The 12,402-nt window shown below is 38.7% G+C and overlaps 1 protein-coding gene and 1 long non-coding RNA gene across 3 annotated transcripts in view; both read right to left on the bottom strand.

Moving 5' to 3' along the window:
* The window catches only part of LOC134671337 (uncharacterized), a 142,346-nt gene that overhangs the window by 59,259 nt on the left and 70,685 nt on the right, over positions 1-12,402 (bottom strand). The gene's annotated exons all lie outside the window — the stretch shown is intronic.
* On the bottom strand, positions 9,342-12,157 carry LOC134671289 (uncharacterized). 2 transcript variants are annotated; one of them, XR_010099207.1, is made up of 2 exons: positions 9,856-12,152; positions 9,342-9,742 (listed from the first exon to the last, which is right to left on the bottom strand). XR_010099207.1 is itself a non-coding variant. In XM_063529098.1 (2 exons), the coding sequence occupies exons 1-2, from the start codon at positions 11,761-11,763 to the stop codon at positions 11,300-11,302; spliced, it is 375 nt and encodes a 124-aa protein (XP_063385168.1). In that variant the 5' UTR covers positions 11,764-12,157; the 3' UTR covers positions 9,342-11,299. The 2 variants fall into 2 exon arrangements, 1 of the variants encoding a protein (XP_063385168.1); XM_063529098.1 differs by having other exon boundaries at positions 9,342-11,360; positions 11,450-12,157.

Below are 12,402 nucleotides of genomic sequence, written 5' to 3'. Positions count from 1 at the left end.
CAGAGTAGGCAGGTAGGTAGGTAGGTTATTAAAAAAATGTTTGCAGTGAGCTTGATGTTTGTAGCGTTTTCATTTATACTTGGTCAAGCAGATCTTGTCAGTAGAAAAAGGCGGCAAATTTGAAAAATGTAGGCGCGAAGGGATATCGTCCCATAGAAAATTTGAATTTCGCGCCTTTTTTACTGACAAGATTTGCTTGATCGTCTATATTTTGTATGAACTGTATAAAATGAGATGACGATTAACTTTTCTGCTTTTTTTGGAACTGTTTAATTTAAAATATATAGTGTGTCAAGCCATTTCCGCCAGTAAAAAAGGGTAAAATTTAATAAATGTAGGCGCGAAGGGTATTCGTCCCATAGAAAATTTGAATTTCGCGCCTTTTGCTACTGACAAACTTGTTTGACCGGCTATAGCTATAAAGTGGCTATAACTACGGACTCTAAAGAATTCTGTGGCTTTCTTGTAATAACGAATACTTAGATGAAATTAGTTGGTAAATAAATAAAATTGGGCGGAAGGGCAAGAACACATTAATATTAATAAAGAGAAACTTAATTACTTAAATAGCTAATCGCAGCAGTCAGTTAGGTACAGGAAATTTCCAAACTCATGGCTTGGGGAAATAACCCTATCAGTGTGATTAATTCTTCAAGGTCAATAATTCAATATTTAATACAACCTTGACCCCTGTACGCAAGCAAGGTCAAAGCTATTTTTGTACACCTATGTAGACATATATCTACATATAGGTGTACAAAAATAGCTTTGGCCTTGCTTATTATGCTTGCTTATTTACGTCTTATGAATACCGATAGGTACAGAATAACGATAAATTACATCCTACTATCAGTAGCAATATTGTCCCAAAATTATTAAGTATATGAAAAAAGGAAAAGACAAATTTAATTTACATTATTACAGCTAGGTAAATCCTTGAAAAGTACGGTAGGTACCTACTTAATTTTATTCATGTTATGTTGTTCGCTTGGTTGAGTGTAATAGGATGAGTGTAGGTAATTGAATTATTTTATATTTGTTGCACTGAATGCTAGGAATCCGTAAATGTGCGAGAAATATACAGCCTAGCTCCTTTCAGGTTTTAACCAGTAGAGGGCAGACTGAAGCGGCATTTTATTCCCCTTTGGTGGATATATGTTATTATTTAGTTATTGCTATATAAGTACATATATTAGTTATGTTAGAGTTATTGGTATAACTAAATGTAAGCCAGATGCACTATCAAATCAAATGAAAGTCAGATTTTTAGGGTTCCGTACCCAAAGGGTAAAACGGGACCCTATTACTAAGACTTCGCTGTCCGTCCGTCCGTCCGTCCGTCTGTCCGTCCGTCTGTCTGTCACCAGGCTGTATCTCACGAACCGTGATACCTAGACAGTTGAAATTTTCACAGATGATGTATTTCTGTTGCCGCTATAACAACAAATACTAAATACAGAATAAAATAAAGATTTAAATGGGGCTCCCATACAACAAACGTCATTTTTGACCAAAGTTAAGCAACGTCGGGCGTGGTCAGTACTTGGATGGGTGACCGTTTTCTTTTTGCATTTTTTCCGTTTTTTTTTGCATTATGGTACGGAACCCTTCGTGCGCGAGTCCGACTCGCACTTGCCCGGTTTTTGAAATTAAAATGCTACTCGTAACTAAGAACCAAGGTCACGAACACAAAACCGGTATGTAACGTATGAAAGCGAGCTAGTCCGACGTTAACAATTTATTAAATCTCCATATCATATGGTCCATATACTTGGGCGTGTGTCAAGCCGACACTTGTTATCTTTTTATAGCTTCAGTGAAAATATTTGCCCAAAAGTGTTTATGACAATTTATAACCCCTGTGGTGGCAGGCATTATATTATCGTAGATAATTTATTATGCATTATTAGGTACCTATATAATTACATTAATAACATTATATGAGGTATTGAGGAATAGGTAGGTATTTGAAAGCCTAATGGACTCTATTTATATGGAGTTATGTTTTATGATTTTGAGATATATGTATCTCAAAATAAATATAAAGATTAAAAACGCATAACGACTAAGTACCTACCTATTTGATTAATATCAAACAACAAACTATTAAGTATTTCAGTAATTAAACAAGTTAACGGGACTATAACAATGTGATACTTAAATATAGCATTATGTCAACGCACAAGTGATTCCCTAGTAGGCGTAGGTAGGTAGGATATACGAGTAGGCAGTGGCTTATTTGCAGTCTTTGTCGCCCTAGGCCCCAGGCCCTGTAGCCACCCCTTTCAAGGCACCCATAATATTGACTACATTTTGAGTTATTTCTTGTTACCATCAGCGAATTTTTGTCACAATTTGCCGCCCCTAAATATCTTGCCGCCCTAGGCCCGGGCCTACTGTGCCTTAGGGCAAATCCGCCACTGCGAGTAGGTAGAAGCTATGGAACTTTCCTGCCCAATTTTATCAATGCATTTATAGTTCGTTTTTTTTAGCATTAGAAAGAACTCCACAGAAGTAAGCGTGCAGTTTTTATCAGGCTCTTTAATTGTTAATAATTATTGAATTATCTAATGTAGCATGGTCAATACATATAATTTACTTCAAATTATTACCGCTAAAAGTGCCGGATTTGGAACCACAAGCTTACTTCTGCGAAGTTCTTTCTAATGCTAAAAAAAACGGACTGTAGGTCAGGCAATAAGGATACTACGTCAAGAGATTGATTGATAAGTTCTCCATTAAAGCTATTTCGCAAATCGCCTTTAACCTTCCAATAATAAAGTCCAATTTTCATAGCGTTTACGAATGCAGAATCAAGATAGCGATATATTACAATGTATTCTAGATACCCAATATTGTTTTATCAAAACATTTTGTTATGGGCTTTAAGCTATAGTTGGTCAAACAAATCTTGTCAGTAGAAAAAGGCAGCAAATTTAAAAATGTAGGAGCGATGGTTATTGTCCCATAGAAATTTGAATTTCGCGCCTTTTTCTACTGACAAGATTTGCTTGATCAAGTATAGATACTAATTAATGTAATGTGGCCCTTAGATTCTGACCAAGTGGAAGTAATGAGAGCACAGGTTAATGATCTGTGTAGGTACTTATAGGTAGCTAATAAACTTTATGACATTCAGTTATTATCTCTGACGTAGGCAAGTTAATTTATTGCGCTGTATAGATTAGGAAAATTATCAGTCATTCAGGGAATCGCGGATTAGATTTTAGGGCACAACGTCAGTGCGTCACAGATTACTGCTCAGCATATTAATGCTCACGTCACGTTAGCCTCTGAGCGGCTACCGCGAAAACCGAAATTCGCAAATTGTGGGGATCTTTCTCTTTTACTCCAATGAAGGCCTAATTAGAGTGACAGAGAAAAATCCCCGCAATTGACGATTTTCGGTATTGGCGGTAGCCCTACTGATACGGGCCGTATGTATTCCAATTGGTTACGAGAGCGTATTGAGAGTTTTCGGGCTAGCCATCATAATGTGACACGTGATATCGAAATCTGCGAAAAACTACCTTTTACAGGGTTACGTCAGCCGACCATAAATAATTACCTACATACCTAATAATTACCTTATAGCTAATGAGTCTCTTCTGTTTCGCTACTTATACCACAGAATAAATAATAGTACTACCGTACAGAAAGGAAGCTTCCTACAAAACCGAAGTTTGACAGCGGTTCAGGGTCGAATCATGCTATTAGTCCGGGAGCCGGCTGCATGAAACAAACCTCATCAAAAAATAGAATATACCTACCCTGTAGAGGTACCTGACATTTAGTAGATTCCAACGCACTTGGTCGGCCTAGGCTTAACCTGGCAGATTTTGTACAAATGGCAAAAACGTTGGACAAAAATTCATCAAAAAAAACCTCATCGAAAAATAGAATGAAACTTGTATGGTAGGATACCTGACCTTGAGGACAGTAAAAAAAAAGTGGTCGGCCTCACCTTAGCCTGGCAGTTTTTGCAGTCCGACCAGATTTATTGGGTCACGTGAGAGCTACAATTTACCTCATCGAAAAATAGAATGAAACAAACGGATTATAATAGCTAAAATAAGCCTGTTGACGTATGTCTTGGTCGGCCTCACCTTAACCTGGCAGTTTTTGCAGTCCGACCAGATTTATAAAAAAATCATCAAAAAATGTTTATCGATAAATCGTATGAAACTTGTATGGTACGATAGCTGCCTTTGAGGACAGTAAAAAAAAAATGGTCGGCCAAATCCTGTGTTTGCAGGTTCCTGTGTCCGACCAATTTTGTGGTACCACGTGAGAGCTACAATTTACCTCATCGAAAAATAGAATGAAACAAACGGATTATAATAGCTTAAATAAGCCTGTTGACGTATGTCTTGGTCGGCCTCACCTTAACCTGGCAGTTTTTGCAGTCCGACCAGATTTATAAAAAAATCATCAAAAAATTTTTATCGATAAATCGTATGAAACTTGTATGGTACGATAGCTGTCTTTGAGGACAGTAAAAAAAAATGGTCGGCCAAATCCTGTGTTTGCAGGTTCCTGTGTCCGACCAATTTTGTGGTACCACGTGAGAGCTACAATTTACCTCATCGAAAAATAGAATGAAACAAACGGATTATAATAGCTAAAATAAGCCTGATGACGTATGTCTTGGTCGGCCTCACCTTAACCTGGCAGTTTTTGCAGTCCGACCAAATTTATGAAAAAATCATCAAAATTTTTTTATCGAAAAATCGTATGAAACTTGTATGGTACGATAGCTGCCTTTGAGGACAGTAATAAAAAAATGGTCGGCCAAGTCCTGTGTTTGCAGGTTCCTGTGTCCGACCAATTTTGTGGTACCACGTGAGAGCTACAATTTACCTCATCGAAAAATAGAATGAAACAAACGGATTATAATAGCTAAAATAAGCCTGTTGACGTATGTCTTGGTCGGCCTTACCTTAACCTGGCAGTTTTTGCAGTCCGACCAAATTTATGAAAAAATCATCAAAAAATTTATATCGAAAAATCGTATGAAACTTGTATGGTACGATAGCTGCCTTTGAGGACAGTAAAAAAAAATGGTCGGCCAAATCCTGTGTTGGCAGGTTCCTGTCTCCGACCAATTTTGTGGTACCACGTGAGAGTTACAATTTACCACATCGAAAAATAGAATGAAACAAACGGATTATAATAGCTAAAATAACCCTGTTGACGTATGGCTTGTTACGGGCGGCTTTCATAAATTCAATGTGGCAGTGTGCGGCAGAATCCACTTGCATCAAATTTGATGCAACACATTGTGGCTGGACATTAAGAGATGAAATGTATAAGATCAAATGGTTTGAAGGACACATAACGCCTTTGCGAGTCGAAGAAATAACAATAAGATAATCACTTAATATATGTGAGGTTATCTTGTGTATTTTTATTTATTTATATTTATTGAGAAGTTCAACAGCGTTTACATTTAATAATATACAAAAAACATGAGAACTTATAGCATAGCCAATAACAGAACTTCCTGTAATTTATACATAATAAAAAATCATCTGTGGGTAGACTTGTAACTTGTGCTGTACAAGAATCGTAAATATAACTTAATTTGTAAGTCTTTAAGGTACAAGGAAAAAGAGAAAAAATTAATAATAACTGTAAACTGGAAAAAAAATCCTAAAATAGTAGGTATGGCTCTAATTTTGCGTAAACAATAAATAAAAAATAGTAAAATAAAAATACATACAGTACCTACATAAACGAGCGAATCTATTAGTTTGTATGCATTTATTGGAATTTATGTGTTCGTGTGTGTGTGTGTGTGTGTGTGTGTGTGTGTGTGTGTGTGTGTGTGTGTGTGTGTGTGTGTGTGTGTGTGTGTGTGTGTGTGTGGGTGGGTGGGTGTATGTGTGTAAGTGGGTGTGATAGTGCGTGACTACCAGGAAAGTTGCTTTGCAATTTGTGATTTGAAAACACGTCTGGAGGAGAAGAAAGGGTCAATGTTTTGGAACGATTTATTATAGGTACGTGCGATTCTACTCAGAATTTAATAGAATAGAATTTTGACCATAATTGGTACGATGACAGGGAATATGGAATAGTGTGGTGTGACGAGTTCGGCGCGTGGGAGCGCGGAGCCCTAACTGTGACAGCAATCCAACGCAGTCTAGATGCCCGTTGAGAACATCGTGGAGGAACATTTTACCATTTATTTAAATTTTGGAAGGATCACGTGCAGTTTTTCCTCTTATATTACAAGTGTTCGATTGAAAACTAAGCTTTGGTGTATACCTGGATCACCTGCACGTACAAGAAGGCGTTTCATATACGCCCGCCCATCAGATAGGTACACAAAGTCATGATGCGTATGGAATACAGCATGTGTGGTCCTATTCTAGCTGTCACGTGGTATCACAAATTTGGTCGGACTGCAAAAACTGCCAGGCTACGGTGAGGCCGACCAAGCCATACGTCAATAGGTTTATTTTAGGTATTATAATCCGTTTGTTTCATTCTATTTTTCGATGAGGTAAATTGTACCTCTCACGTGGTACCACAAAATTGGTCGGACACAGGAACCTGCCAACACAGGATTTGGCCAACCACTTTTTTATTACTGTCCTCAAAGGCAGCTATCGTACCATACAAGTTTCACACGATTTTTCGATAAAAAATTTTTGGTGATTTTTTTATAAATTTGGCCGGACTGCAAAAACTGCCAGGTTAAGGTGAGGCCGACCAAGACATACGTCAACAAGCTTATTTAAGCTATTATAATCCGTTTGTTTCATTCTATTTTTCGATGAGGTAAATTGTAGCTCTCACGTGGTACCACAAAATTGGTCGGACACAGGAACCTGCAAACACAGGATTTGGCCGACCATTTTTTTTTACTGTCCTCAAAGGCAGCTATCGTACCATACAAGTTTCATACGATTTTTCGATAAAAAAAATTTGATGATTTTTTCATAAATTTGGTCGGACTGCAAAAACTGCCAGGTTAAGGTGAGGCCGACCGAGACATACGTCAACAGGCTTATTTTAGCTATTATAATCCGTTTGTTTCATTCTATTTTTCGATGAGGTAAATTGTAGCTCTCGCGTGGTACCACAAAATTGGTCGGACAGAGGAACCTGCCAACACAGGATTTGGCCGACCACTTTTTTTTTACTGTCCTCAAAGGCAGCTATCGTACCATACAAGTTTCATACGATTTTTCGATAAAAAAAATTTGATGATTTTTTTATAAATTTGGTCGGACTGCAAAAACTGTCAGGTTAAGGTGAGGCCGACCAAGACCTACGTCAACAGGCTTATTTTAGCTATTATTATCCGTTTGTTTCATTCTATTTTTCGTTGAGGTAAATTGTAGCTCTCACGTGGTACCACAAAATTGGTCGGACACAGGAACCTGCCAACAAAGTATTTGGCCGACCACTTTTTTTTTACTGTCCTCAAAGGCAGCTATCTTACCATACAAGTTTCATACGATTTTTCGATAAAAATTTTTTGATGTTTTTTTTATAAATTTGGGCGGACTGCAAAAACTGCCAGGTTAAGGTGAGGCCGACCAAGACATACGTCAACAGGCTTATTTTAGCTATTATAATCCGTTTGTTTCATTCTATTTTTCGATGAGGTAAATTGTAGCTCTTACGTGGTACCACAAAATTGGTCGGACACAGGAACCTGCCAACACAGGATTTGGCCGACCACTTTTTTTTTTACTGTTCTCAAAGGCAGCTATCGTACCATACAAGTTTCATACGATTTTTCGATAAAAAAATTTTGATGATTTTTTTATAAATCTGGTCGGACTGCAAAAACTGCCAGGTTAAGGTGAGGCCGACCAAGACATACGTCGACAGGCTTATTTTAGCTATTATAATCCGTTTGTTTCATTCTATTTTTCGATGAGGTAAATTGTAGCTCTCACGTGACCCAATAAATCTGGTCGGACTGCAAAAACTGCCAGGCTAAGGTGAGGCCGACCACTTTTTTTTTACTGTCCTCAAGGTCAGGTATCCTACCATACAAGTTTCATTCTATTTTTCGATGAGGTTTTTTTTGATGAATTTTTGTCCAACGTTTTTGCCATTTGTACAAAATCTGCCAGGTTAAGCCTAGGCCGACCAAGTGCGTTGGAATCTACTAAATGTCAGGTACCTCTACAGGGTAGGTATATTCTATTTTTTGATGAGGTTTGTTTCATGCAGCCGGCTCCCGGACTATTATACTAAAAGTTTCATCCGAGTCGGACAAATTTTTCATGCCACGTTCTACAGTATCCAGTTGCCAAGTTTGTGCAAAATTAGCGTGATCAGAGTGTATAAGTAGTACTTGTTAGCTATTGGAATGTCATATGTGCCAATTATAACAAATGCAGTCATAATAAAAAATGTTACTTAGACCTTAGACATAGGTAGGTAGCTAGGCAGGTAATATGTCTACGAGGAAGGTAGTTCGCCGAAATGATTGTCATTGTTATTTGCGCAAGAATTATTGGCTCTGTGCGCAAATGTATGGTAATGTGGCACATGTGTCGTAAAACTGAATTGTAGGTATATTCTCTTAAATGCCAGCATGCCTCATCTCATCTACCTACCTGTTACTGGTAATAGGTTAGTCTCTTAAAGATAGATATTTTCAACCGACTTCAATAACTTTAGTTCAGTCATTATAGATTTTGACCCTTTTTTCCAAATTTAATTTCCAAAATATCGATCCTAGAAGAAAAATTGTGAGGATCAAACTTGTAGAGAATCAAATTTCCTACAATTTTTGTCCTCACGGTTTTACTGTAAAATCAAAAATGGCCGAGTTATTAAAAAAAAACCGTTTTTCGAATATACGCAGGAGCCTGTTTCAGTCTACTTTTTGAATTTATTGAATTTACACTCCCAGTGACGCCCCCCGAGGAACCTACAAAAAAAAATCCAAGAACTGATTATTCACGGGTAGGGTCGGGTTTTTGGATATAATGACTGAACTACTTCTCGTCAACTCTACTCGAGACCTAAAAAGTATTCGAAATTATCTAACTATAGGATGCAACTGATAGGAGCGGCTCGCGGCATACATATTAATGATTAATTTGTACGAGTTTCTATACTGTGGGGTTTTCGTCATAGTGAGGTAGTTGAAATACTTATTGCTTTTTTATTGTTACTCTCAAAGAATCATGCTTGGATTAATTTGCTGTCATTACTAATTAGGGCTTCTGTTATTAGCACAAGGCATTAGTACCTAGGTATTATGTACCTATCTTTATTGATATTTGGTAGAGTAGATTCCACCCACATTGAAGGCAAGGACGAGATATCCTCGACACTGCTAAATAGGTCAAGGAAACAATCAAAACATGTTTTCAGATAATAAGCTTTATATGTATTTAAATCAGACACTGCTTGCATACATTCATATAGGTACTATTTGGACATAGACATACAAGAAGATATTTACTTATTAGAAACCAGATAAACATTGACAAAGAATTACAAATTGTGGAAAAATTTAGGGCTAATCTTTTAAAAAGTCGTTGGCAAAGTGCAAGGGTCATTTGTGGCCCCTGCCCTTTGCCACCAACGTACCATCACGCTCCGCGATTGTTGAGCCATTTAGGGTCCTAGCTAAATTGGTTGTTCAATAGATACGCTATAGAATTTCCAATTTAGCAAGAACCCTGAATGACAACGATCCCGTGTGGTGACTGTACAACGTGGCAAGTTCCAAAAAGTATGGCAGTTTGATTCAAGCAACTGAGGGCTTACCGCGAACCACGTTCGACGTGTTACCTCCCTGTCACACTTACGTACGAATTTACAAGTGCGACAGAGAGGCAACACGTCGAACGTGGTTCGCGGTAGGCCCTCTGAAACGTACACGAATGCATTGTCAATAGTGAATGGATTCACGTACGTACTTCACCCCTAACCAATAATCCTATTCCATGGTTGTAAACATTCTAGACGGATCTTTATGGCAAGGAGTGAACATTTTAACGTCTCAATACATATTTTAATACTAACATTATAAAAAAGATTCAGATATGCCTTAAAATTTAGAATTTTCTAATTATTCGGTGACAAATCCATTGAACCGATTCAGTTTCACTGACAATTGAAATAGCTATATATTCTATTATAAACATTTTATAAAGCTGGTCCATTTACACAGTCGAGTCGATGAAATACACAATTATATTAACATCACATAAACTCATGCAAAATCCATAACAAAAGATTAAAATAAATGGAGCTACCTACACCCCTTATGTCAACCAACTATAAAACTAAAATGTATTATTATTCTCACTGTATTTTGACGACTAAATCTCGTTTTGCCTAAATGTAACAATATCGACAGTTTTCACTAACAATACTTGTATATATTTCTAGAATAATAAGGTACTCTTTAATGTCGTTATTCATATAATTGTATTAACTTTTTGTATTTGGTCGATGCTCATTTTTCTTTAGTCGTTTTGTAAACCTTGATTGCGGCTCAAGATTTTTCTAACAGATGTAATTTAAAAAAATACAAAGAAAAATATTTTAAGGGGGTAGAAAATATGAAAATGAAGGACCAAAAATCTAACTCAATGTGTATGACACCAGAACTACTACAAATTTAATATTTTCAGTGGATCACATTTCAGAAATATGAAACGAAACATACATAAACATCAGAGTGGGTGTTCATCAATACTGCTAAAATAAATAACTCCTCGTAAACTTACAAACAACGAATCACAGATAGCATGCTGAAACTGCCATAGGTATACTGAACTTCTATTTATCGAGTTTTATACTCGTATCCCGACTAGTCCTACGGCGAACTTACTCTAACGCAGTCTTAATCCATTCAAACAGCCGTTATACAATACATTACAACCTAATACTGACTTACAACCTTCTCCGAATCAATGCTTCATATTACAATTACTTACTACATAAGTTATAATTAAAACTGCCTTACAATTCACAAGTGAACATGCAACAGCATAAGTGTAACCTTTTGGCTATAATTTGGATTACAAGTCTAGGCAATGGTGTAATTAAATGGCCGTATAAATAAATAAACTTCGGCAATTTTTTTGAAGGAAAGCAAAGAAGGTACACTATTGCGTCATGTTGATGAAACAGAAATACATATTCAAGTCGAATAGGTTCTTCGGTGTCTCGAGAACCAGCAGGCGGTTATTTATTACATATTAGTAGCACATTCAAACATTACTCAACTCGAGAGTCCTCCGGTTCGTACATATCACAGATAGTGTGTCGGCGCGCGCGAGGCTCGGGGCCGGGCCGTGGGTCGGCCCCGTCACAGGTAGGGCACGCAGGCCCCGCAGCGCGAGGCCCGCGGCGGAGACTCGGCGCGCGCCCTGCACACAAGCAAGGGTTAGCTCATGACCGCCGCTCCTCGCTGCGCGAGTCCGAGCGCCCGAGCGCTCGCTTCAGCTTCTCGACCAACCTGCTGTGGAACTTGTCCTCGCGGGCCTTCGGCGTCGGCGGGCTAGCCGAGCCCTTGGGGCTGTCGGCGTGACGCAGCGAGACGCGCGACGGCGGTGCGCGGCAGTACGACAGCGAGCGCATGGCCGGCGCCGAGCGGTGCGGGCTCAGCGCGGACGCCGAGCGCGGCGACAGCGCCGGGCCCTCCGACCGCGACTCGGACACCTTCCGCACGCGTCCGCCGGGCGTCTTCTCCGCGTTCTCGGACGTCTTCCGCGACCGCTGCGAGTTGTATATGTCCCAGTCGTTCTTCATGACCGGCATCATGAACGCCATCTCTTCGGCGGTGACGATGACTCTTCGGTTTTAACGTTTTTGTAGGAATATTGGTTGCGCTGAGACGAAAAGCTGGCGCTGAACGCGGAAATTTCACGCGGATCGATATCTTTCAAGCGCTTCTCGTTGCACTGTCTCCGCGTTGATATTCACAAAAAATTGGCTCGTTTCAGAGTAAAACACGGTGGAAAAATTATTTTATTGATTATTTCTTGAAGGACAAACAGTGGAAAAGCCGGCTTTCACTTGTGTGTCACGTGCGCGGACCGGTCAGGATCAGGTGTTCACGCGAGGACGATTTACGGTGGAATGAAGTATTCGTGAAAACAAACCCTGATATATGGAAAATGTCGGCGCCACTGTCGCTGCGGCGTCTATTGAAAACTATTTAATTGATTCTAGTATTGGCTTGTTTTGTCCTATAATGCTAATTGAGAGATACCGAATACGTGTAAGAAAATTATAATGGAAAAATACGACATGTTTCTGTCGAAAACGTTTTAATTAACGAAAATACGTGAAAATATATAGTTCTGCTACTCGGCAACAGATGTCGTCTTTTATCAAGTTTTTAACCCCATCTGTTGTCAATAGTCAATTTCCATGGGTAACCTACGTGTACTGTAGTCCACTGCCGTA

This window comes from Cydia fagiglandana, chromosome 15, assembly GCF_963556715.1.
Source record: "Cydia fagiglandana chromosome 15, ilCydFagi1.1, whole genome shotgun sequence".
In the NCBI taxonomy this organism is placed as follows: Eukaryota; Metazoa; Arthropoda; class Insecta; order Lepidoptera; family Tortricidae; genus Cydia; species Cydia fagiglandana.
Note: the sequence above shows the minus strand (reverse complement) of the source record. Positions and strands in the feature narration are given on the sequence as shown.